The 22,693-nt window shown below is 47.6% G+C and overlaps 10 protein-coding genes across 10 annotated transcripts; 3 read left to right on the top strand and 7 right to left on the bottom strand.

Annotated features, from left to right (window-relative positions):
- Positions 1-1,286: 1,286 nt before the first annotated feature.
- N7455_000599 (uncharacterized protein) lies at positions 1,287-1,730 on the bottom strand (the record flags this gene model as incomplete). The annotated part of the gene is made up of 1 exon (XM_040957995.1): positions 1,287-1,730. One exon carries the CDS (start codon positions 1,728-1,730, stop codon positions 1,287-1,289), a length of 444 nt encoding a protein of 147 aa, XP_040811517.1.
- Positions 1,731-4,374: 2,644 nt separating this feature from the next.
- On the top strand, positions 4,375-6,036 carry N7455_000598 (uncharacterized protein; the record flags this gene model as incomplete). Its single annotated transcript, XM_065603834.1, has 1 exon — positions 4,375-6,036. The coding sequence occupies one exon, from the start codon at positions 4,375-4,377 to the stop codon at positions 6,034-6,036; it is 1,662 nt and encodes a 553-aa protein (XP_065462325.1).
- A 1,370-nt stretch (positions 6,037-7,406) lies between these two features.
- N7455_000597 (uncharacterized protein) lies at positions 7,407-8,360 on the bottom strand (the record flags this gene model as incomplete). The annotated part of the gene is made up of 1 exon (XM_040958087.2): positions 7,407-8,360. One exon carries the CDS (start codon positions 8,358-8,360, stop codon positions 7,407-7,409), a length of 954 nt encoding a protein of 317 aa, XP_040811552.2.
- Positions 8,361-9,162: 802 nt separating this feature from the next.
- Positions 9,163-9,495, top strand: N7455_000596 (uncharacterized protein; the record flags this gene model as incomplete). The annotated part of the gene is made up of 1 exon (XM_040957987.2): positions 9,163-9,495. The coding sequence occupies one exon, from the start codon at positions 9,163-9,165 to the stop codon at positions 9,493-9,495; it is 333 nt and encodes a 110-aa protein (XP_040811502.2).
- Positions 9,496-9,653: 158 nt separating this feature from the next.
- N7455_000595 (uncharacterized protein) lies at positions 9,654-10,081 on the bottom strand (the record flags this gene model as incomplete). The annotated part of the gene is made up of 2 exons (XM_040958090.2): positions 9,654-9,785; positions 9,845-10,081. 2 exons carry the CDS (start codon positions 10,079-10,081, stop codon positions 9,654-9,656), a joined length of 369 nt encoding a protein of 122 aa, XP_040811487.2.
- Positions 10,082-11,025: 944 nt separating this feature from the next.
- On the top strand, positions 11,026-12,100 carry N7455_000594 (RNA polymerase II mediator complex subunit MED27 domain-containing protein; the record flags this gene model as incomplete). Its single annotated transcript, XM_040958119.2, has 3 exons — positions 11,026-11,166; positions 11,223-11,876; positions 11,927-12,100. 3 exons carry the CDS (start codon positions 11,026-11,028, stop codon positions 12,098-12,100), a joined length of 969 nt encoding a protein of 322 aa, XP_040811583.2.
- Positions 12,101-12,334: 234 nt separating this feature from the next.
- N7455_000593 (uncharacterized protein) lies at positions 12,335-12,820 on the bottom strand (the record flags this gene model as incomplete). The annotated part of the gene is made up of 1 exon (XM_040958018.2): positions 12,335-12,820. The coding sequence occupies one exon, from the start codon at positions 12,818-12,820 to the stop codon at positions 12,335-12,337; it is 486 nt and encodes a 161-aa protein (XP_040811450.2).
- A 776-nt stretch (positions 12,821-13,596) lies between these two features.
- Positions 13,597-15,257, bottom strand: N7455_000592 (uncharacterized protein). Its single transcript, XM_040958035.2, has 3 exons — positions 14,713-15,257; positions 14,048-14,659; positions 13,597-13,993 (listed from the first exon to the last, which is right to left on the bottom strand). Exons 1-3 carry the CDS (start codon positions 14,828-14,830, stop codon positions 13,857-13,859), a joined length of 867 nt encoding a protein of 288 aa, XP_040811455.2. The 5' UTR covers positions 14,831-15,257; the 3' UTR covers positions 13,597-13,856.
- A 1,056-nt stretch (positions 15,258-16,313) lies between these two features.
- N7455_000591 (uncharacterized protein) lies at positions 16,314-16,993 on the bottom strand (the record flags this gene model as incomplete). Its single annotated transcript, XM_040958060.2, has 3 exons — positions 16,314-16,447; positions 16,524-16,637; positions 16,714-16,993. The coding sequence occupies 3 exons, from the start codon at positions 16,991-16,993 to the stop codon at positions 16,314-16,316; spliced, it is 528 nt and encodes a 175-aa protein (XP_040811507.1).
- Positions 16,994-18,425: 1,432 nt separating this feature from the next.
- Positions 18,426-21,879, bottom strand: N7455_000590 (DNA-dependent ATPase RAD26; the record flags this gene model as incomplete). The annotated part of the gene is made up of 3 exons (XM_040957990.2): positions 18,426-21,609; positions 21,660-21,733; positions 21,790-21,879. The coding sequence occupies 3 exons, from the start codon at positions 21,877-21,879 to the stop codon at positions 18,426-18,428; spliced, it is 3,348 nt and encodes a 1,115-aa protein (XP_040811577.2).
- Positions 21,880-22,693: the final 814 nt, after the last annotated feature.

Raw genomic sequence — 22,693 nt, 5'->3', positions numbered from 1 at the left:
CTTTTCACCCGCTGCTTGATACGTCTGGTGGCACCAATGATTTGAGCTACAATAAGAAGTGAATTGGTCTCAATTGTATCACAAATGGGACGTAGTGTGGGCGGTGATAACCTTAAGTTGAAGTGAGGCTTGCGGTAGGCCAAATCCGAAATGGGGAAGAGATGGCGATACCGAGAGGGAAATGAAGAGATGGACAGTGTCGACTCCTTGTCGACTCCTTCTCCCAAGATAACGAGATTGACAACATGGTATGGGCTAAGCTTGGGAATTGTCACGATCTGCATATGTCACTTGCTTTCACATGCATGGGTCACATGATAGACATCACTTTTTCTTTGTTTCTTTGTTTCTTTGGTTCCAACCTTGGAGGGTTGTTTCTCGGTCAGTCATACGATTGGATGTCCCCGGGACCACCACCTACGGGTTTTCATAGATGATTTGCTGAAGTGGGGTTTGCTCCATTTACCTCTTAAAGGTCCATCCGATTCTTTTCTTTATCTCCCCATCTCTAATATCTTGAATTGACTGCACTATTTGATCAAGAACTGACATGTAACAGGAATGACGTTTGGTGTTCGCTACAGGTAGCTTTGGGGTAATTGACTCTGTTAATAAGCAGCATTAACATATAACTAACTCATCCTTTATCCCGAGGTCTTCATTCCCTGTCTTACTAGTAATCGCCCTTTCTGTTCCCTCTTTTCTTGGTATATTATTGCTTGGACTTGCATACTCAACCACACCATTGTGGGTCGAGGGGGTATTAATTATCCCTATAGTGATGTCATGGGATGTATAACTTTACATTCTACAGGTGCTGCTACAAGATGGAGTAGTCGGCAATAGACTTTCAATCACAAGTGTAACGTTTGACCAGGTCCAGGAGTAGTGCATTTCTAGTCATATACTAGTCTTGATAATCAGGTTGATATTTACATAAGAGTTACATATCCACATAGACGTCCACGGGATAATTAGATGTACCCGTACTATATACATAGTACAGGGGTGACACTAAGTGGTGTTCCAATGGGATACTATCGACTTCAAATGACACAGTTACTGGTGATCCTTGATAGTAGAAAAGCAAACTTGTTATCGCTAAGTTCTCTAGGAACAACATTATGTGCTACGCGGTTATCCTGTTTCTACAGCGGATCCAAGGTATAAAATATATATGAAAGCAGGTCAAAGATGTTCAATCGCTTGTCATTGATTGTCATTAAGGAAAGTGGTTGATATACACAATGTTCAGCTCATAATCCGAACCATTATTTCCTCTTCATTCAAGGGAGAGCAGCAGGGGCGTAGCTCTGGTCAGGCTTGACAACCTTTCCATCGGCAAGCTGCTTATCGGTATAGGCAGGCCAGATGATTTGCTTTGATGCGCTTTCGACAACAGAGAGAGTAGTGAAGCCGTTCTCCTCACCGAACTGGCCGCTCCAGCCGGAAGTGACGGCGAATCCGCCGCAGGTGACGGGGCCACCGTTGGCGCGGGAGGCAGGGCTGCCCTCCACGACGTAGGTGCAGGGAGTGGCATCGCCGGCGCCGGGGTAGATGCCGAAAGTCCAGGTGCAGGAGGTGTCTTCGGTGTTGCAGACACGCTTGGTGTCCTGGAGGGTCCACTGGGGGCTGTCGGCCATCATGGACTTAGCGGAAGTGTCTGCGGGAGCAGCGAAGGCTGAGGAGGCCAGGAGGCCGGTAGTGAGGATGAGCTGGGTGAGCTGCATGATGATGGTTGAGTAGTAGTTGGGTAGTTGGGTGGTTGAGTAGTTGATTAAAGTATTTGGGTTTGAAGGATGTTGGTGAGAATGAAGAGGACAAGATGGGAGGAATGAAGCTATTTATGTCTTTTCCTCCGTGTGTGATATCAAGTTTGACCATATTGCAGATGACATTCTGCCCTTTCGTCCAGCTCGAAATAGAACAATACAGATCCAGGGATGTAACGTCGAGTCAGGTAATACCCGGAATACGTTACTCCACAACGGTGTGGATTTATGCAGAAGTGAGACAGCCCTGCTGTGATTTGTGTATTCATCTCTTGTACTTCCTCTTCATTTCTCCACATGGTTGCCAACATAAATTCTTTTTTTACCCGAGACATCCAAGACATCCTCAAAACCCAACCAATCAGATGTTCGTATAGCTGCAGGTTCACCCCGCAAATATGGGCAGGCCGGCTGTCGATCACCGATCGATGACCCTATCTCATATCCTGTTATACGAAGTCATCAATATTGCATGATGGTCTGACCTTCAAGGGTCGGGGGTATTATTTTGGGACCCTGTAACCCCGGTTACGGGCGCCACGATTTTCACGCCACCCTCAGGAACCTTGGAATGGTGTAACGGAAGAATGATAGAAGTGGATTGGGCCCGGAGACTAAAGAATATTCATTGGAGAAGAGATTCTTGGTAAGAACATTGCCTAGGGAATCCTTTCTGAATAGCCCACATACCGTCTTCCCCGGATCGCATTCCATATCCGAAACAATATTAAATGGATATCATTTTTACCCGGACATTAATAGATTATAATGAGCAAGTGGATTTTGAAGAAGCCGAACTCCGTTAGGCCCCCCTATCTCTGTTCTGGAGGGTTGAGGTCTAAATCGAGTGGTTGAGCTAATGGCTAGGTTTCTTTTTTTGGTCTCTTCGCCACATATCAACCGCAACCTTTTCCGAGGTTAACAGAACATTGCAGATGAGCTTTTGATTTATTATCCGGTGGATCTTGAAAATGAGCGAATCTTGGGTCATCCGGGGGTGCCGTATCCACAGATTCGCTGGTCGTTTCCCCCCGCTCTTTCGTATTTTGTAGGCAGGGACCCCTTGGCAGTGACTCCCTTGGGAGTTTCTAACTTGTTCAGTTGGAGACCTTCATTTGAAGTTTTTGCGTTGGCTCCTATTTCCGTCGAATGTGCTTTGAGACTGTGAAGGTCTGCGTTTGTTTCTCGATTATCAGGCCGGAAGCCTTAGGGGCGCGTTTAGGGTTCCGAAAGGAATAAAGGAATGCGAATATACAACATAATCATATTCGCAGTCCGCGAATATGAATATATGAATTTTTTATTCGCGCGAATAAACGCATTATTCATATTCGCATTCATATTATTCATATTATGAGATTTCTCCGCATTAATACTTTGTCCGGTACAGCGGTTATCGTATTACCGAAATGCGCTTAGTGGTCGATTTCACAATACCATCACTTCATCAGCAAAGCTGAGCTATGAATTTCGATTGCGAATATATGCTGGGAGGTACAACCTACCTATGTAGAGTTGACCAGCTTGATGTACCATAGTGGATCTTTTTGAGACATGATACTCGTTCACGTGGGTCTGTCCATAGAAACTTGACACCGGCCACGAAGATCCGTTAATATTATATATATCTGTCAACCTAGTTGCAAATCATCTTAGGCAATTAAACGAATAGCTCTTCTCAGTTCCCTGATTTTATTCCAATCCACTCCAAACTTGGTGCACAAAGTAGCCTTGAGAAATGGCACGTAAAAACGCGTTTGCTCCACGACCCAGAGCCTCCAATGACCCTGGCTGCATTTGTTTACGTTCAGAATCGTCAATGTCGCGTTGCAGAAAACAGAAAAGAGATCTATCAACTTTCCACGTCAACAAGGGCATATAAAGCGTGAACATGACTGGGCTTGTCAACCATCATCCTATCCTCAAGTCCCCTATCAGTTTCTAACCCCAGCCCAGGTAGCTCAAGGTATGTGATGCATCACCGTCGATACCATTTTGATATACTGATACCAGGAAACAGTAGCATGGCATCTACACCTAATCCGTCCATGCGGAGAACGCGTGGTCTTCCACGTCGAGACTATAATGCTCTACACAATGGCCTGGTTTCGTCACCTTCGGAGCAGTCTGAGGAATCCACCTTTGAAACAGGACGCCCTTACTCTCCTGAGCCTTCCCCACCTAGGAACACCGAAGACACGCCTCGGACGAAGCAGTCTTATTCTTTGCTTAGCTCTTCCCCTCCCCGTTTGATCCTGCATTTTCGGAAAGCAGGAGCAATACTAGTAGTCCGCACGCACATAAAAGACGAAAAACCAAGTCGTATTCTAGTTGGACCATTGAGCACTTTTGGACCACAGATCTGGATAGCACTTGGTGTCGGCAGGGTGGCCCACTGAAAAAAGACCGACTGCTGATTTGCAAACATTGCAGCTGGTCCTCCAGAGATTCGTCGCGCTATGGTTCCACTTCGAATTTGTTGGTGCATCTCCAGAAAAAGCATCGTATCAAGTCTGGGGCCGACTCCATCTTCTTACCCGCGGTCGAAGGAAGCCTCGACCGGTTCTTGGAGTCGCCGAGAAAGAAGGTTGGCGTTGAAGAAATGCTAGTCCGATGGGTCATTCAAACAAGACAGCCTTTTACAGTGGTGGAGCATCCGGCTTTCAGGGCACTCATTGAAGCAACGGGGGCTTCTTTGCCCATCAAGACTGCTGATACTCTTTTCAACCGAATCAAAGAGGAATTCCATTCAAGTAGGGCTTCAGTGAAAGAGGAGCTTGCTAGGAGCAGCCGCACACTCGCTTTGTCTCTTGACGTTTGGACGTCGGAAAATCAGATTGCGATAATGGGTATCCTTGGCCATTGGATCACCCCCGATTTTGAAAAGCGAGATGAGCTTCTCGAGTTCACCGAGATCAATGGGCCGCATTCTGGAGAGAATCTAGCGGAAGTTGTATTGAAGATGCTCGCCGAACTGGACATCGCGCCAAAGCTCCTGACCATCACAGGAGACAATGCGGGCAATAACGGGACGCTCTGTGATAGCCTGCATGACCAGCTCCTCAAGAAGTATGATAATGACGATGACCGCTTTCGCATTAGGCCTCTAATGCGATTCCGCGGACGACCGAGCTTCATTCCTTGCCTTGCCCATATCCTCAATCTGATTTGCAAAGATGTGTTAGCTTCTTTGAGGGCTGGTTCGGCTCGAGAAGCAAAGGCGATCCTGGACGACATGGCCATTCATACTAGCCCAGCATTCAACTCCATTCACAGCACGAAAGGAGCAATCATGAAAATACGACTTCTGACGCTGTGGATCGCCCGTAGCCCACAGCGCCGCCGGGATTGGAAAGAAGTATCACCTGGAAAACAAGTCAGTTATGATGTTGACACCCGATGGAACTCGACGTATATCATGATTCAAGATGCCCTTCGGCTACAAACTGAGCTGGGGCAGTTTGTGCGGATACATCCAGAAATTCAGGCCCTCCAGCTTACCGATGACGAGTGGTCGACACTTCAGCAAGTGGCCAAGATCCTCAAGCCGTTCTGGGACCACACGAACTCTGTTTCAAAGGCATGCCCAACAATTGTGGAAAGTCTACCAATTTACTGGAGTTTGGACGATTTGTTAAATGACGTTCGAAATGCGGAGGGAGATTTTGAAGACGTGAACATTGAAATTCGCGATGCGGTGGAAAGAGGCATTCGTAAGATGAACAAGTTTGCTAGGAAAATGGACGACAACCTTCTTTACTATGTGGCTTCCGTGTTGGATCCGCGCATCAAATCGTCTCTGATTGTGTCTCAAATGAGCGAGCAAGATTCGGGGCTTATCGTCTCGCAAGTGCGGGAATTTCTTAAGAAAGAATACCCTCCAGAGCCATTTGCGTCATGTGAAGTTGACCATCCACGTCCAGCAGGGATGTCGGAAACAATGTGGAGAACTCTGCGCAAAGTCCAGCCATCCAAAGAGGCATCTTTGTCGGATATTGACAAGTATTTGGATTCCCCGCCGGTCAACTGGTCCCACCACATGATCGGCGATGCGGACGCAGAATGGGTCCTCAAGTGGTGGAAGGCAAACGCCTTTAATTTTCCACTCATGGCAAAAGCCGCTCGCGATTACCTACCCATCCCTTCGGCAGAGGTCGGGATTGAGCGCGAGTTCAGCAATGCTCGAGATGTCTTGGGCCTCCGAAGGCACCGTCTGAACGCGGAGACTATGCGATGGCTGATGCTATTGAGAGGAAAGTCTTAGACATAAATCTCCACCGGTGCATGCATGTAATTTTCAGTGCTTCGATATTAAAGACAGGCACATAATTCGCTATAGAATAAAGTGTCTGAGCATGATTGATGTATTCGAATGTAATGAAACGAATGGTAATGTATGGTATTTTATTATATGAATAAATATAAATTAATCATATATTCATGAATATTGCGAATATGAATAAAGGGCTTATTCATATTCATATTATTCAATTCATATTATTCATATTCGCAAATATTCATGAATATTCATGAATAATCATATTCCTTTCGGATCCCTAGGCGCGTTTGCTTGAGATGTTGACATGACGTATCGCGTTTAGTTAGCCATGGTCCAGATGCTAGTGTCTCTTCCCGGGGATCAAGTCAATTCCCACAAAAACCATCAAACTAAATTATCCACTGTGTGTCGAAGCCAGTGGACAAGAGCGTTGCGGACAGTGGTGGAGTCGGGTTTTACCGCGGTGATGACCTTCCAAGGTTGGAATGCACAGTGCACTTTCCTGGTTAGGAAGGCGGTATTCGGGCTATTTATAGGTAAATTATGCCCCTCTAGGCAGTATTCTTCCAACCTTGGTAGTTAGTTATTTACCCTCATCCAATGAATCCTTTGGCCTTCGGTATCAACATTTCTTTCGTAACAGCAGTTCTTATGCCCGTGGCGAAGTTACTCTCCATGATAAACCATGGATCACTACTTATGGAGGCTGAAGCGCGGTAACTATCCGTACTCTCGGTCCAAAAAAAGGCTCCCGAACAGAGATGTACCTTCCAAGTGCGATCACATTCGCGTTGATCCAGGGATCTTATTGAATGGATGACATTATGGAATGGGGTGTGGGAGTGGCTGGTCCGTTGACAGGCCTGCTGGAACGGTCGCGTCGGAGGTGCACATGAAACTCGTTGCGGTGGACGGTGCTTCCCAAAATACGCCGTTATAGTCGACCTCAACTCTACGGTTAATGAGGCGGAAATTGATAACCTTCAAATCCAGGTTCGCATGGAACGTAGTTGGCTGGAGAAAACCTCCATCCCTGACCGCGGGCGGAGTATTGAAAGTTTGTTGGAAATATGTTTGCAAGAGAATGGGTTATATCCTTCACTTAATTCATGGGACATGCATGTATATGGACATGAGCTTATGCTACGCTCCCCTACGTGAAAGATCAGTTTGCCAGCATCAAATCGCAAAGGCTAGAAGCTAAGCTGAGCCTTGCTAGTGACAATAGATCATGCTGCTCATAGGAACAGCATACTTATCGATAGTCTACAGGAAATTCCAGGTTATGATTGAAACTTGACTTTGCCCTATAAAGAAATCCAAAGGCAGGGGCAAAATGCGACCTTGAATGATCCTCACTTCTTCTTTTCGGTAGTATACATGACATCCGTCCGTAAGGTGTACTTGACACCTCTAAACACATCATCCCCACCATGGAACAAGTTTCTTTGCTGAAAGATGAGAACAGAACCTGTCTTCGGAAAGATCCGAACCGATTCCCTCGAGTCCATCCCAGCCGCAAACGAGGTTGCACCACCTAAAAGAGTCTCAGTCTGCCCCAAGGACTCTGCAGCCGCAGTACAATTCCGATCACCAACTTGATCCTCTTCAGACTCAACCTCATCATCCTGAAGATCAGTATTCCATCTCTGACCGAAAGTGAACAATACGTTGCTCTTCTCCGCCTCCTCAATATGAGGTTGTAACTCCTCCATATCCTGTTCCCCTTCTCCATTCAAATATAAGTGAATAGTGTAAAGAGACTTCTCCAACCCATCAGGCGTGACAAAACACCCATCCCAATGAGGCCGGAAATAATCCCCACCCTCATAACGCAAGAACCGAAGACGCTCATTCAGCCGACTGAGATGGAGCACCTCACCCCGTTTCGGAGGCCCAAGACCTGTAACCATGGGTTTGTCCTCGAGGCGGTCGATTTCGCACTCGCGCATGAAAGGCATCATTCGTTCCAGGATTCTGTCTGCAAGTTTGGGCGAGTCAAATATGACCCGTCCGCTCTTGCGCGTGTCGATGGACATTACTTGTTTGCCGCCGCCGGCGTTGACCATTGCCTGTTCCCATACTGGGGGCGAGAGGGTTGAGTCTGGGAGTTGAGTTCTTGTTGATTCTTCTGCTAGACGGATGAGCTCTTTGCATTCGGCTTCGGTCATAAAGTTGTCCACCGTAGCGGCGAAGTGGCCTTTGTATTCGGGGATCGGTGGGGATGTGCGCTCGAAATCGAGTATGTTGAGGATTGCGTTCGGGGCTGGTCCCCGGAGGAAGTCTTCTGGAATATCTTGGCCTGCCATAGTTGCTATTGTGGTTTCAAAAATCGGCAAATGTGGTTTTTTCTTTGTGTTGGGGGCTGGGCTACATATTTATACCCCACTTTTTGAGGCTCTGCTTGGGGGCTGTGGCCTCGACTAATATAGTGGATCCCCTGGCTTCTCGTCATTCTCGAAGGCAAGAATGAGTCACCGATATTCAAACTCTAGCACTAGCGATCTTCCCATTATTCTGCTCTAGCTGAATATCGCCAAGGATCTTAATCTACATCTTCCTAGCCTAATCTACCGGGTTCCCGCAATAAGAGAATATCAAATCATTATCTTCAAGATGTGGATTGCTAGTCTCGGGGTACTGGAGGTAAGTGATTAGGATGGAGATGAGTTGGTGACCAGGAAAATCAAATATGATAATGATGGGTGCCATCATGACAGTAAAGTTACACCGCTAGTTGGAACTGACTCGATGCTGCTTCTAGGGGCAAACCTTGGTGCCTTCGGAATTTTATGTGTTTCAATGTGCCAAAAACTATCTTAGATGAGCCGATTCCCAAACATGAAATCTGTGAGAAGCTTGAGCTGACCATTCCAGCCCTTGGCCCCGAAGCCTATTTGGGACAGGCCGCTCTTTCCTCTTGTCACCTCGCCGTGCCAATTCGTTTCTGTTAACTCTCTAGCCTTTTATTCCCAATCTCGCCTCGCCAACCCTAGCTTTTCTGTTGTAACGGCGCATCGACTTGCCTTCAGTTTCTGATATCCTGAACATTCGGCCTCACTGGTCCTGCGACCTAACATCTCCTCCCCTTTATATCACTTTCACGAAAGAATGTCGTCTACCGCCACTTCATCTGCCTTTTCAAAGGCCAATGCTCACGCACTGAGCTTCTTTTCGACGCCAGGGGCGTCATCTCCATTCAGTGGTACAACATTTGTGGACAGCCACGGATTCCTGAAGTCATCCTACCGTGTTGGAGGGCCGACTCTATGTTCGCTTCCTGCTCTTGTCACAAGGTCTCTGCCATTAGGGACTCGGCAAATCTGCCAAAAAGCTGAAGACCGCGCAAGAGATATTCTAGAACAGCTCTCGCTCGAATTTATCTCTATTGAGCTGGTCGCGCGCCTTTCAAAGGTTTACCCGGAGCCTGAGCACAGGTTTTAAATTGACGTCCATCAGTTCTTATCTTGAAATTACATATCTATGGACGAAAAGGATCTATCACACTATCTACTGACTCCCCCACTGATCGTTCGAGAGAGTCTTTTGCATTTCCTCAAAAGGTCTCCTCAAATATACTCCTCATCGGTACATCAGCACTCTCAGTTTCGCTGCCTTTCCAAATCATGAGTCCACTCCTTGCTCCCTTGGAGAATGTGGCAAATCAGGTCCTTGCATTCGTCTTCAGGCAGCTTCAGTGCATCGTCAACGGAAATATGGACCAGGCGGAGCATCTAAGGCGTATTAGTAATTATCCAGAAATTCCAAGGTTGGTCTTCTATGTAGATCATACCTCGATGCACTGAGCAATGGTTTGACTGCAGCAGTCGCATGAGCTTCCGTCACACCTGAAACTGGTGTGCCTTGGAACTTGGTCTGTGTGGGAGGCGGACTGGCTGAGCTCCTCGCACGTGCTCCACGCTCCGGCTTCTCTAGCCTGCCGCTCTGCAATGCGAGATGAACGTCTGAGGTGTTGATTTGGCTCGAGAAGTATGCCCAAGAATAGACGTATTCCGCCTGTGCTGTTCATGGTGGATTCTAGGTGGCAAAGGATTTACTGATTGATGTTGATGGGCCTCGATGACGGTTGATGAGGATTATTGGAGGATGGACTCCAGGGCTTTTTATAGAGCAAAAAAGGTCAATAAACCGTGCTAGAGAGCTCATTCTACAAAGAAACTTGCAGAAGTGAGACAATTGAGGGCTTGTTCCATCCAGTCTCCGTAGCTTCGTTGGCCAAGAAAGCAACATAGATCAAACCTGGTAAAGCTTCTCAGAACTTCTTGCATCTAGATCATTCTGTAACGTCAGTGGTTCTTATTCTTCAAAGCTGCAAGCTCATCAACAACAACTTGTTTCAACTTGGACTCACTCAGAGTAAGACCGTTGACCAAGGGTCAAAGACACAGGTAGCATGATGAAGCTGAAGTTCAAGACAGGTATTACATAGGAACTGGATGTCTTTACTACCATTATCATACATGCAAATAAAATAAAATAAAAGCAAATAAGATTAAAAAGCACAATATGCGAACCTTCCAAGGTTGGAACTATAAGAATATATATTATGTAAGTATTGCATCAGCCACTTGTGGCACAAGCGATTGTGGCTGGGTTTTTCCTGATTGGTTCACGGCCATCTCTTCCCTCACATCCTCTCATCCTCGCATTACTGGAGCACCCTTAAGCAACAAAATATCATTATCTGTGATCCAACATCAAAACACAATCTCTTATTCGGTTCTGAATATTTTTCTCCAGAAATTTCCCTATATAACAGACAACACAGGGTGACCTCATCGCCCGCAAAACAATCACTGCGATAACTCGTTGCCTTTCACCTTGCTTGGTTGTCCATTGCGCAAGTCAAGTGCCTATTGCAATATATATCTATATATCATTCATCTCCAGAAGTCCAAATTTGCGCATTTTGAGGTGGATTTGGCCATTTAATCAAGTGCCTCACAAAAAGCGATGTCAACAACCCCAGCGATGGCTACTACCAATCAGAACTCCGCCCAAGGGCCAGCGGGCGGCAACAGCGAAGCATCAGGGCTGAACTCAGAGATGCAACTTGTTTCATCACTAGCAAAATTACAAGAACTCGAACGCAAGGTAAGTACATAAGCTGTTGCAGCTCTGCCACAAACCCAAGTTAATGAGATATCTAGATCCATGAACTGCGTGGATTCATGCCCCAGGCCCTATTGGAACCTCTGGTGCCTATTGCAAACCCAGATAAAGTATCCCTCGGTAATCCAATCGCTGAGACTCCACGGGTCCTCCGGGCTAGTCTGGATGAGGCCGCACGCGCACGCGTTGCTGATGTCCAGCAATTTCAGTCCTTGTGGCGGGATCCGGAATTGACTTCTGTATGGGCACATGTCGAATCACGCATCCAGGAAGCCAACGGTCAGCTTCTTCAGCCCACGGGGAAGTGGGACAGGGATTATGACGTCCTTCTAGAAGAACTAGAACGAAACGAAAAGTCCAAAATAGATGAACATCAGCGAGTGGACGAAGAAGTCGAACGTACTAAAGCGCAGTCTACCGAGGGCGAGTGGAAGAATGTTTTGGAGCGGTTTGTTCAGCGGGATATGCCCGGTGTACGAGTTATCAAGGGCCAGGATGAGACTTCTCTAGCGGTAGCACTTGTTAGAGCTGGTGTCGTCTTCCAGGTGAAAGGAGTATCTTCGCCTGGCTCCCCGATCTCTGACTGGGAGGTTTCAAGCAAGATCGCTGGCCGGTCACCCACGAAACTTGAGGATGCTATACTAGGATGTGTGGGGTCACGACCGCGGAAATGGGACCTTGCTTTCTTACTGGTATGTTCTGTTCTTGACTCCGAATGAGCTTCTTGCTAATACCGATACAGGACATGATCTCCTCTTACGCAGATATCAAGCAGACACCATGCGTGAAGTGCAATCGTCTGACTGATAACGGCGCCCAACTGCCAACTCTCCGCCGCCCTCGGGCGAATCAACCGTCTCTTAATGGACCAGCACGTGTATACACCTTCGACGCATTGCACTTTGGATGCGTCTGATTGGACTCTCCCTATATCAGCCTAATATATTCTTGGAATTTAGAGTGAAATTTTGGAAGAACGTCAGCGCATTGGGCTATATCCATCTCATCTTGGTTTTGAGAGAGAGAAGAATGATTGGAAGCATTCAGGCGAACTACTTGGATTTAATATCATGCAAATTACCCTCCCATCCCCCCATGTTCATTTCTCTCCTTTTCTTTCAGCAACATTTTTCCAACCTGTGTATCCCCTTCAATCCCGATGCTTGCCATAAATGTTATCATGCCAAAATTCCGCCGGATACTCAACCCCATTCCGATCCCAATATCGCCTCGGTACACAATGCACCTCCTCTCTCCCGCTCCATTCCCCCCTCCGAGCCCTTCTCCCATTGCAATACTGAACAGCACTCCATGTTCCATGGTCCGGAACATGGTACTTCCTCGTGCGGAAATCATAGCGCTCCGCCGCAGGCCGTCGTGCCCAGGGTAGTGGGCTGTAGTCCGATTCAGGGTCATTGGGGTCGATCTCCCATCGAGACCATTCTTCCCTTGTAGGCCCAGACTGGGCTTGAGTGGATACCCTTCTGGTCTTGGTTCTGGGCTGGTCGATTCGGCCCACGTAGATGTCTGGTCCTTTGCTCGTTAGGACATCAAAGATGCGCCAGCGGCGTGGCCAGTGTTGTGGGTTGCCGGGGCGTGGGTCTTTGGGCCAGATCCAACCTAATTGGGAGGGCATTGTTCTTTTTGGGTCTGGGTTTTCTTCTTGGTGGCAGGTTGGGGGTTGGTATTGAGATGAAGTAGGCTGGGATTTATTTCATGGATTGGAGAAGAGGTGGAAGGAGATTAAATAGCTTCTGTTATATTCCATGGTCTAGAGTCTCAGTCAATGAATGAGCTGCTTGAATAGCTTCCCGCAGCTTTCTTTATCTCTAAGACAGACTACAATTTCCAATTGTAAGAAGTAAGACATCAAACTTCCTTTTGTTTGGCTTTGCGCAATAATCGAAACAATTGCATGGGAAGCGGACCTAAATGCCTCAAAACTGACAATGAAGGGAATATGACGGCTTCGTGCATAGCATATTTCAGTTCAGACGATCAACAACAAAGTACCTATGTTTTTGATCCTTTAATTATCATATACACACCCATGTAGTCAGGTAAACCCTTGCGGACGCTCTTGGACATCCATCAATGGAACTATAGACCCTAGATCATATAGGCAACGACTAAGCAACACGCAGCGAGGAAGCAACCGACAAAGCCTCCATGGTTCCAAATATGTCTCGATCCTGACTTGTTGTTTTCATCTTGAAGTTGAATATCATCGCAATAAGTAACACCCTCATCCCAGAAAAGCCCTGGCAACCAGTCGGGCAACCTCTACCCGCAGAATAGTTTCTACCACGATGAAGAATACCAGGCCTATAACCAAGAAGAAGAGAGGATAAGTGAGGCCTGGATGAGAGTCTCGCGGTGCCATGGAGGATTTGAAACTGAGGAGATCGAGGAGGGTTTTATTGTGTATGCAAAAGCCGAAAATACCAAAAGATTTTGAAATCAGCAATTGACCATCAGCGCTTATTATTATAAAACCAACAGACAAGAGAAAGGATGAAATGCAAAAAGTATACAAATATAAATAAAAAGTATCGCGCAACGCCGTTTTCTTGCTATTATCGTAAATCCAGATCGCTTCAACAATGCAACGCCCCAAAATGGAAAAAATATGTTCATGATAAGTCAATGCGAGTCCATCGAGTGGGTGCTTTTCAAGTGGCGAGGACGCCAGCACTGCCCGCAAACCAGGTGAACGAAGCGAAGGTGATCACGGCCATGCCGACAGTAAATTTGATGGCCAGACGACTGGTTTCGGACAGGGCGCCACTGCAGGTAGCACACTTGAATTCTGGACAAAGGTTAGCAGACTATTTGAGAAAGGATGGTTGGTTTAAATGCTCACGATTGAGTGGGGTGTAAGGCTGGGGGGTGTACATCCCGAAGACGTAACCACCGTTCTGCGAGCTTAGGTGTCCTGCGCTCGCGGTATCGTCGATGTCCTTGCTAGCATCGTAGACGATCAGAGTATACGATGCGGTAAGCAACGGAATGGTAGCCGATTTCTGGTACTTTCCAGTATCCCATATAACGCTTCCGGTTTGCTTCACGGTCATGTTGGAGCTGAGCGTATATGTCATCGAGTTGAGACTGCACGAAGCCACGACGTTAACTGCAGATGGCGTGACCGACAGGGAGGTGTAGTTCCACACGAATGTCACGTCCTCGCCGATCTTGTAGTAGGTCGTGGACGAGGAAGCGGGGGTGATCATGGACACACCGCCAGCGGCTGCGGCAGGGTCAATGGAGATTGAGGATGTGGCGGTAGTCTTGCTTTTTCCCGTTGTCTTCGTGCCAGTTGCTGTGCCGGTCGTCTCGGAATCGGTTGCAGTGCCCGTTTCGGTGTCGCTATTGGTGTCGGTGTTCGTTCCGGTGGTGGTTCCGGAAGAAGTCTTGGAGGCAGTGGAGGCTACCGTGGTAGATTCGGAGGTTTCAGCGTTTGCTGTATCTGTGGTGTCTGAATTGCAAGTCAGTATCGAGTACAACAGTATGATAAGAGTCTTGACTTACCTGCTCGCTTATCCAAGGAGGCACCCAGAACTGCTCCATATGGCCCCCATGGCCAAGCCGATGATACCGTTCCCAGCAACAGGATGGTGCAGAGCACGCTCAAAATAAAACACCGCATGTCGAAGTTTGGAGAGTATCTGGAGTTTCAAAAATCAAGCGACCGAGGTGTTACTCCCTGGGCTGAAAGGTGGGCTAGACTGATCACGCCCCTTGCACAATCCGATGTGACTTGTCAAAAGATAAAAAAAGGCCTCCTTTGTCAAAACAGGCTTATCGATTTGGTGTCCGTACCAAGCAATTTCGGTTGCTACGGAAGGACGATCACAAGGACGTGGAGTGCAGATGTTATTAATCCCCTAGCCAATCTGGGCGCTAAAACACGCAGATCTCGGGAATGTGGATTTTCGATTCGGAGCAACGATTGTAAATAGATTCAAAGGCAAACAGTAAACGAGTGTCTTCCCAGATAATTAAAGAGAGGGGAGGAAAAAAACCACGAGAAAGAAAGAGAAGATGCGATGTTTGAGCTGTATTGCGGGGCTAAGCCCAAATAGGTAGTGGCTATCAGGTATGTGAGACATCGGCTATTTATAGTGGCTGACCACTATTTCACGCCTTTTTGACTATCAGATGATTTATTGACTATATTCTATGATAACTTGGTGTATCAAAAGTTCATGTTTATGCTTCAAACCGATATCAAGTGAATGTATATATCACATCAAACTAATACCCAGGGGGTCCGTGCAATATATACTTCAGTTTCAGGAGGACAATATAAGTGATAACCATATACTTCAAACAAAATCCCAGGGATATATTATTTGCTCTAAATCATCAAATCATCACTTATCCCTGACTTTTGCCAGTACCCCACCATCATTCCAAGACTATAAACCACAGATTAGTATGATGAATAGCCGCCCGTAAACCATGACATAGTATAGTTACACAACGCAACAAAACCACAGAAAAGCCATGTATCGTCCTTAATATCCAGCGGCATACTTCTACTGGCTCTACTACGGAGTACTGGAACGTAACTACAGGAACAAATTTATGACTGCAGCCATGGCATAAACCGTCACACATACAATACCGACCACTGAGTCGAAGTACATAATCTACTATTGCCACCCGGCTGCTAGTACCCAAGGTCGGGCATCTCTCGGTTCCGCAAAATAAGTTCCCCAAACGTGGGGGTGGCAATCTGACCATAAGTCATGGGCACCCGAAGACTACCCGAAGAGTAATGGGAATTGAGGCATGTAACGGAGAATATTAAGGGATGTGGGGGACTATCATATTCTTTTTCATTGCTTATAGAGCGCAGAGGAATAGACTGGATGTGATGCCGATGAGAATTCGTATGTTGTGAGAAGAATTTTATATCAGAGCATTCATAGGATATCCATGGATCTTAAGAAGATAACCAGTAGAATAATCAAGATATTATCAATTAAGCCTGACTTGTACGCTGAAATATGCTGAAACGAAAGTCCAATAGTAGATCCAAATTTCGAAGAGAACACAGAAACTAGGAAGCACGTCTCACAATCTAATGTTGGCTAAGAGGTAAAATTCAAAAATCCAAAATCCCTCTAAGCAGAGCTCTTGGGAACAGCATTGAGCTGGATCTTATCACATCCAGCGGGGAGAGCAGGCTCCTGAACTGTCTTGCTGAGGAAGTGCAAGTTGGGGAACAACTGGCCGGCCTCGACATCGGTGGGGCACCCTAAGAAAAAGGAGTCAGCCATTTGCACTCACCACGATCATGTAGCCTTGGAAAATGGGGTATGGTAAGAACTTACACAACCATCCGTCCCAGGTCTCACTGGGTCCCTGGACGCCTTGGCGGTTGATAGAGAAGCCCTTGGAGCCGTGAGTAGGGTTAATGCTGATCTGGGCACGCTCCTTGCGGACGCCTATATAGTACCAATGTCGTTAGTATTCCGGGTTTGGGAAACAGTCACATCAAATAGCAGCACAGGGCTATCTTACCTTCCACGTTGATCAGGTCCAGAGCCCAGGGGGCCTTGGTCTCAGTATCCAAGACGATGGTGCCGTTGACGAAGGAGAAGGCAGCGGCGCGGCTGGCCGGGGCACCGGAGAAGACGGCTTCGCTGTTGAGCGGGTCGCTGATCAGGCCGTGGCCGACGGAGAGGAACAGGTCGTTGTGGGAGCTGTTGCTGGCGCCGGAGGTCTTCAGGTTGAAGAGCTTCGCGGATGGGGCGGCGGCCACAGCGGTGGCTAGGAGAGCGACGGTGGCGAAGAACTTCATTTTGTGTGGTAGGTGAAGAAGTTGGGTTGAGGAGGAATTCAAGTTAAAAGGTATGAAGAGTTTCGATTTATATGTTTCTTTTTTTAAGAGAGGGGTAGAATTTTAACGGGGAAGTGACGCATTTATATGCTTTTTGATATCCATGGGAGACAGTTCGATGAACACATGTTCCACGGTGGAGTATAGGGCCGACTGTTTCGAGTGTCCAACGCTGATCCGGATCCTCCCTAGGTATCCTTGAGATCAAAATAGAAGTTGTCATCGGTAAAGCATCGCTAGAACTGTCAGTTGATTGTTCTTTAACTTCCTTTTCACTTTGTACTCTAGCGATGTCGCTATTATTCTTCTTTGCTTTGTTTTCCTTTACAGCATGCAAGACACTGGCGACTTTGGGACAGACATCCAGGATCTCGCTTGATCCACGCTGCCGTATCAGAATGTGTATGGGGTAAACGAAAGGACTAACCCACCGGATGGTGATTACAATCGACATCCTAGAAGTCACTAAGTGGGTACCTGACTAGCTATACCATCCGAGCCAGTCATGATTGTGATCGAGTGTAGATCATACCCACTAGTACGTCTTCTATTCATCAATGGAAGCACCAAAGACAGGGATTTGTGACATCAATGACATGATTTTGCCCCTAGGATTGGGTTTCACAATGATATAAGATGAGATTTGTTTCACAAATGAGATTATCAAAAAGAAAAAAACATCAATCACATCAAAAACCCCCTTTTCCACCAAAGAAAAAGAAGTCGACAAACAACGAACAACGAACGCCAAGATCCCGTGGAGCCTTTCCCCTGAATCCTGTCTGACTTGTTTATGAATATCGGGTCGTTGCGACTCTACTTCGTACAAACGACAATCTCTTGCCTATTCGGCTCGGTGTATCCTCGCTTCGGTGATTTTTTTGCATCATTGATAAACTACGATCGCGCCAGAAATAGAACATGGCCCACTGAAAACATTGAAGTTGAGGGCTAGCGGAAATATTATTAAAATATCCGGCCCCTTTCTTTGATAGGTTACGGGGGAATATGAGGTACCGAAATATTCGCCATGTTCTTCCATACTTGGCATACATCATGGACAGCGTATGAACGCATGTGGCTTGAGTTAAACGGCAGCTTGCCTCTATGCGTGTTGGACACTCTTGGTATTGTCCCACAAGGCGTTTTAAGCATCTGCCTAGTGGATATCGTCTACTAACGATGGAGTATGTAGTACAATATACTTATGCATGTATTTCGGGATTCTGACTCTGCAATTGCATAAAGGGTATCGGCATTGTCATTGACATTCATTATCTCGTGAAACTCACTATCGTACATGAACATCCCCAAGGTAGGAAGAAAGATAGCCTGTTCAATTTCTGCCTTGTCGGGAATGCCCTTAGTCCACCTGCTTCTTTACAGGCTCTCCTCATTGGCCCCGATTATTGGCATTCCGGGCAAATTCAGGCTTCAGAGTCCACCGACCCCGACGGTCACGACCATGCTGAAGTGTCGCAACCTTCTTTAACGACTCCTGGAACTCAGCAACACGCTGCGGATTAGAGCAGTAATGGTTGAAATGATGTACAATGGACTGCGACAGAGTCGGTCCACGCTGAGAGGCAAGGTAATCACGGATCAAGGGCATGAAATCTTTGCCGCGCGGCATGCGTGTTGATGGACTATCGGAACCACTATCTCTCTGTCCAGCAGCTGCGGCAGCAGCAGGGTTGAGCCTAGCTAACAGGTCTGAGGATGAGGGTCCTGCCCCAGAAGGGCGCGCTGAACTACCACCAGCCCGTGGATCTTCGCGGCCGCCCATTCCGAAACGGCCGGTCCAGGTGGGTAGTCCAATTGGGAGTGCCCGGGCGGTTTCTTCAGCTTTGCGGAGCTCTTCGGCAGCTTCGTTAGCGACCCGGCGAGCTTCGGCTTCGATCATCTTAGGGTCTGCGCGAAGGACTCGCTTGCCATTTACAATCTGGTCGTGCTGGACTGCAGAGTGGACACCGGAACGAGCGAAGATGCCATGCATAATGCGGTCTTCGGAGGTTTTGGCATTCTTTTCCTCTTCGGCGGTGTTTTGGAATTCTTCGACCTTGGCAATACCACGGATGTCGTTGATATCGTCTTCCTCCTTCGGAGGTGGTGCAGGCTTACTCTTGCTGCCATGAGTATCTTTAGTCTCTTCCTGATATGTGACTTCGGCGTTCTTGAAGAGTTTAGTCGTCTCCAACTCGTCGTCATTTTCATCCGTCAGAGTGAACAGATCATAAAGATCACTCAGCTGGAAACCTTCTCGTTGATGAGGATCACGAGTGATTTTATTGGTCAAGAATTGCTTAAAGATCTGGCGATGGTAGATCTTTTCTTCGATAGTACCTTTGGTCATCAAGCGGAAGATGGTGACATCACGTTTTTGGCCCAGACGCCATGCACGCTCTCGCGCCTGCAAGTCAGTCGATGGGTTCCAGTCAGGATCGTAGATAATGACACGGTCAGCACCTGTCAGATTCACTCCGATCCCGCCCACACGGGTGGTGAGTAAGAAAACGTGGATATCGGGGTCATTGTTGAAATCGTCAACCAGATTCTGGCGCTCCTTGATCGGAGTGGTCCCGTCCATTCGGCGGTAATTGAATCCACCCAGAACCCCAAGGAATTTCTCAATGATGTCTAGCATCAGACGCCCCTGGGTAAAAAGCAGGGTCTTGTGGCCAGTATCTCTCCAGACCTCAAGCAAACCCTTCAAAACCTTCATCTTACCAGACCGCTCGGCATCACCGTAGTCTGCCTCGTTTGAGCGCAATGTGTGGTCTGCCAAGTCTGGATGGTTGCTGATCTTGCGCAGGATGTCAATGCCAAACAAAGAGTTTCTTTTCCCTCGTACGATGGACTTCATATCATCTGAGCCAAGGAACCTCTTGTAGATGGTTCGCTGGAGTTGGGTCAATTTGCAGAAAATGACCTGCTCGCTTTTCATCGGCAGATCAGATGTTACATCGGCCTTGAACCGCTGGAGCAGATACGGACTGATGGCATCTTTGAGAGTTTCTGCACATTTTGCAGCAGTCTGCACTTGAAGGTTTGATGCAGATGCATACCCACCCTGGCGGATGGGGATCTCAAACTGATTTTTGAACGTAACGAGATTTCCCAAGCGCATTGGGAATACAAAGTCAAATAGGGACCAAAGATCCACCAGACTGTTCTGCATTGGGGTCCCCGAAAGAATGATGCGGTGTGGAGTGCGGAGTTCCTTGCAGCTGAAGGTAATACCGGCATCTGGATTGCGGATTTTATGACCTTCGTCAAGGATAGCGCAGCCCCACTCAACATCAACGAGAGCATCTGCATAAGACTGCAGACCTGAGTATGTAGTCACGAGGACATGTCCCTCCTCGGTGACACGCTTGATGATCTTTTTAGCCGCTTTCTGGCCAGCAGATAGGTGGCGAGAGCTGTGGCTGCCCATCATTTCTGATGAAAGCGCATTTTCCCTACTGCTTTCCTTGCCCAGATTTATCATTCCACTGCCTGATGAGTGTAGGATGGAAACACGGAAGGGTGGCCACCAGCGGTGAAACTCATTAACCCATTGTTTCATAAGAGTTGCAGGGCAAACAACAATAGCAGGTTTGGTGAGCTTCTTGCTATGATGCAATGCTGCAAGATAAGAAATCGCCTGGATGGTTTTACCCAGCCCCATCTCATCTCCGATAATTCCACCAACAGTTTGTTGGTGCAACTCCCAAAGCCACTGCACTCCAGTTTTCTGGTAAGGAAATAAGAAGCGACTGATATCTCCAGGGACCCGCAGTCCATTGTCAAGCTCCATGGCTGGTTCAGTAGGATGTGGCTTAAGCCACTCCTCTTCTTCATTCGGGCCAGCCTCGACAGAACTGCCAGCGTGCTGTCGAGCAGAGCTTCGCCGACTAATCCATTCCTGGACGCGAGACTGGTATACTGTCTCGTTTCCATCATCGACCCCACTCAGATCTTCAAGCTCAGTGGTCGCTTTTCCTTGCTTGCGCTTGCGATTCGGCTTGGCCTCGGGGAGAGTCTCAGGCATGAACTCTTCATCCTCGGATGTAGAGTCAGCGTCCGAGGCAACATAACTTGCCGAGGAATCCGCTCCCGGGGAGCTACGACGATCCACCTTCCTCCGCTTGCTCTTGACTTCAATGCCCTCGTCAAAGTCAAAGTCTGGGCGTGCAAGGTCCCGATGCGAGGCGGCTGGCTGATGTTTGGCTTGTTCGCGCTCTTCCTCCTCATGCTGCTGGTCCTCGGTATCGACAAGTGCATCGTGAAGATTGGCAAGTGGTCCGTCTCTGGAGCCCTCTTGCATCAATGCGAACGGAGTGATCTTTCCGGTTCGCAGGAGATAGTCGCGGCGGGACTCATTCGCCTGTCGCCCTGACCCGTGCGCCACCGCCGAATTACCCTGCGACTCACGCCTATCATCAATGCGTTGTTGTATTTCCTTCAGGTCTTTCCCTAGATCTGCCTTGCGCGCCTGTAGCCTTTTCAGCTCATTCTCAACCCGAGTGCGAGTAGCGGCTCCGACGGGCTGTGCCAGGCGCTGCTGCGCTTGGCGGACCTGCGAATCTACCCGTCTGTGGACTAAGTTAGTAATGCCATCAAAAATCAGGGCATGCACTCTTACTCCCGATCCACAAGGGCTTTCTCAAGTCGCTTGATGTCATTCTCTTCTGCCTTATCCGCCAGGGCTTTATCGGCCTGAAAAGAGAGAAATGTGAGCTCAAAGTGATACTCGATGGAGAACTTGATCATACCTGGCGCGTGATATCTCTTTCAAGATCATCCTGGTCGCGAACGTCCGCTTGGAGGTCCCGCAGGCGACTCGCCTCCTCGTTCGTAGACATTGTGAAAGTCGTCCAAATAAAGATTGTATTAAGTGAGAAAAAGTGAGAGACTAAAAGACTCTGTCTAGGGCAAGTTGGAACATGGTGATTGCTCAAAGAGCAAATACAATAGGACAATAGCACAGGGAGCAATAAGTCTAGATGAATAGCACCCAATCTACAATAGTAGATCTCTAAAGCCAATGGCACAATCAGCCACCGCCTATGACACCGCTCACGTGAATGAATGACTCATTGAAAGCTTAGGTAATTTTCCCGGAAGCCCTGCCCAGGTGGAGGTCTGGACTCGGTACGGAGTACACCTTGAAATCTATATACACGGTGTGAGGCCACAGATACACCATTCTGTTTCATTGGCAGACTGGAGTTGCACGAGCTCACTGAGGGTCGATCAAAATGTGACCTGTTTACAGGGACACAATAACGGTCATGAGGTTTGGCTCTCTCACTGTCTCTGTGCTGTAGCATTCCAGGTTCCAGGGTGGTCCTCTAATATTTTAGGATGATTCGAGAATCTATATCCACATATATCGTGCTGAATGGGGTTGAGCTTGCTCACATTAAACAAAAGCTTAGCTGGCTAACACTTGCCTTTGAAAATGGTTCATATCCGGCGATATGAAAGTAAGAAGACTGACTGCAGTTACCCTAGTGCAATTGAGGAAAGATCCGGGATATCAAAGGAGAATGGAACCCCCAGCCATGAAAAGGATATTCGATCTTAGGGAACAAGGATGAGAGACTGTTTTGGATAGGCTTGGAGGCAAATATATATATATATATATAAAAGAGACAGAATACTTACTGAGCAAAC

The sequence above is a fragment of the Penicillium solitum genome (assembly GCF_028829755.1).
Source record: "Penicillium solitum strain IBT 25940 chromosome Unknown utg000001l_segment0_segment0, whole genome shotgun sequence".
NCBI lineage: Eukaryota > Fungi > Ascomycota > Eurotiomycetes > Eurotiales > Aspergillaceae > Penicillium > Penicillium solitum.
This window is presented reverse-complemented; position numbering and strand designations above follow the sequence as displayed.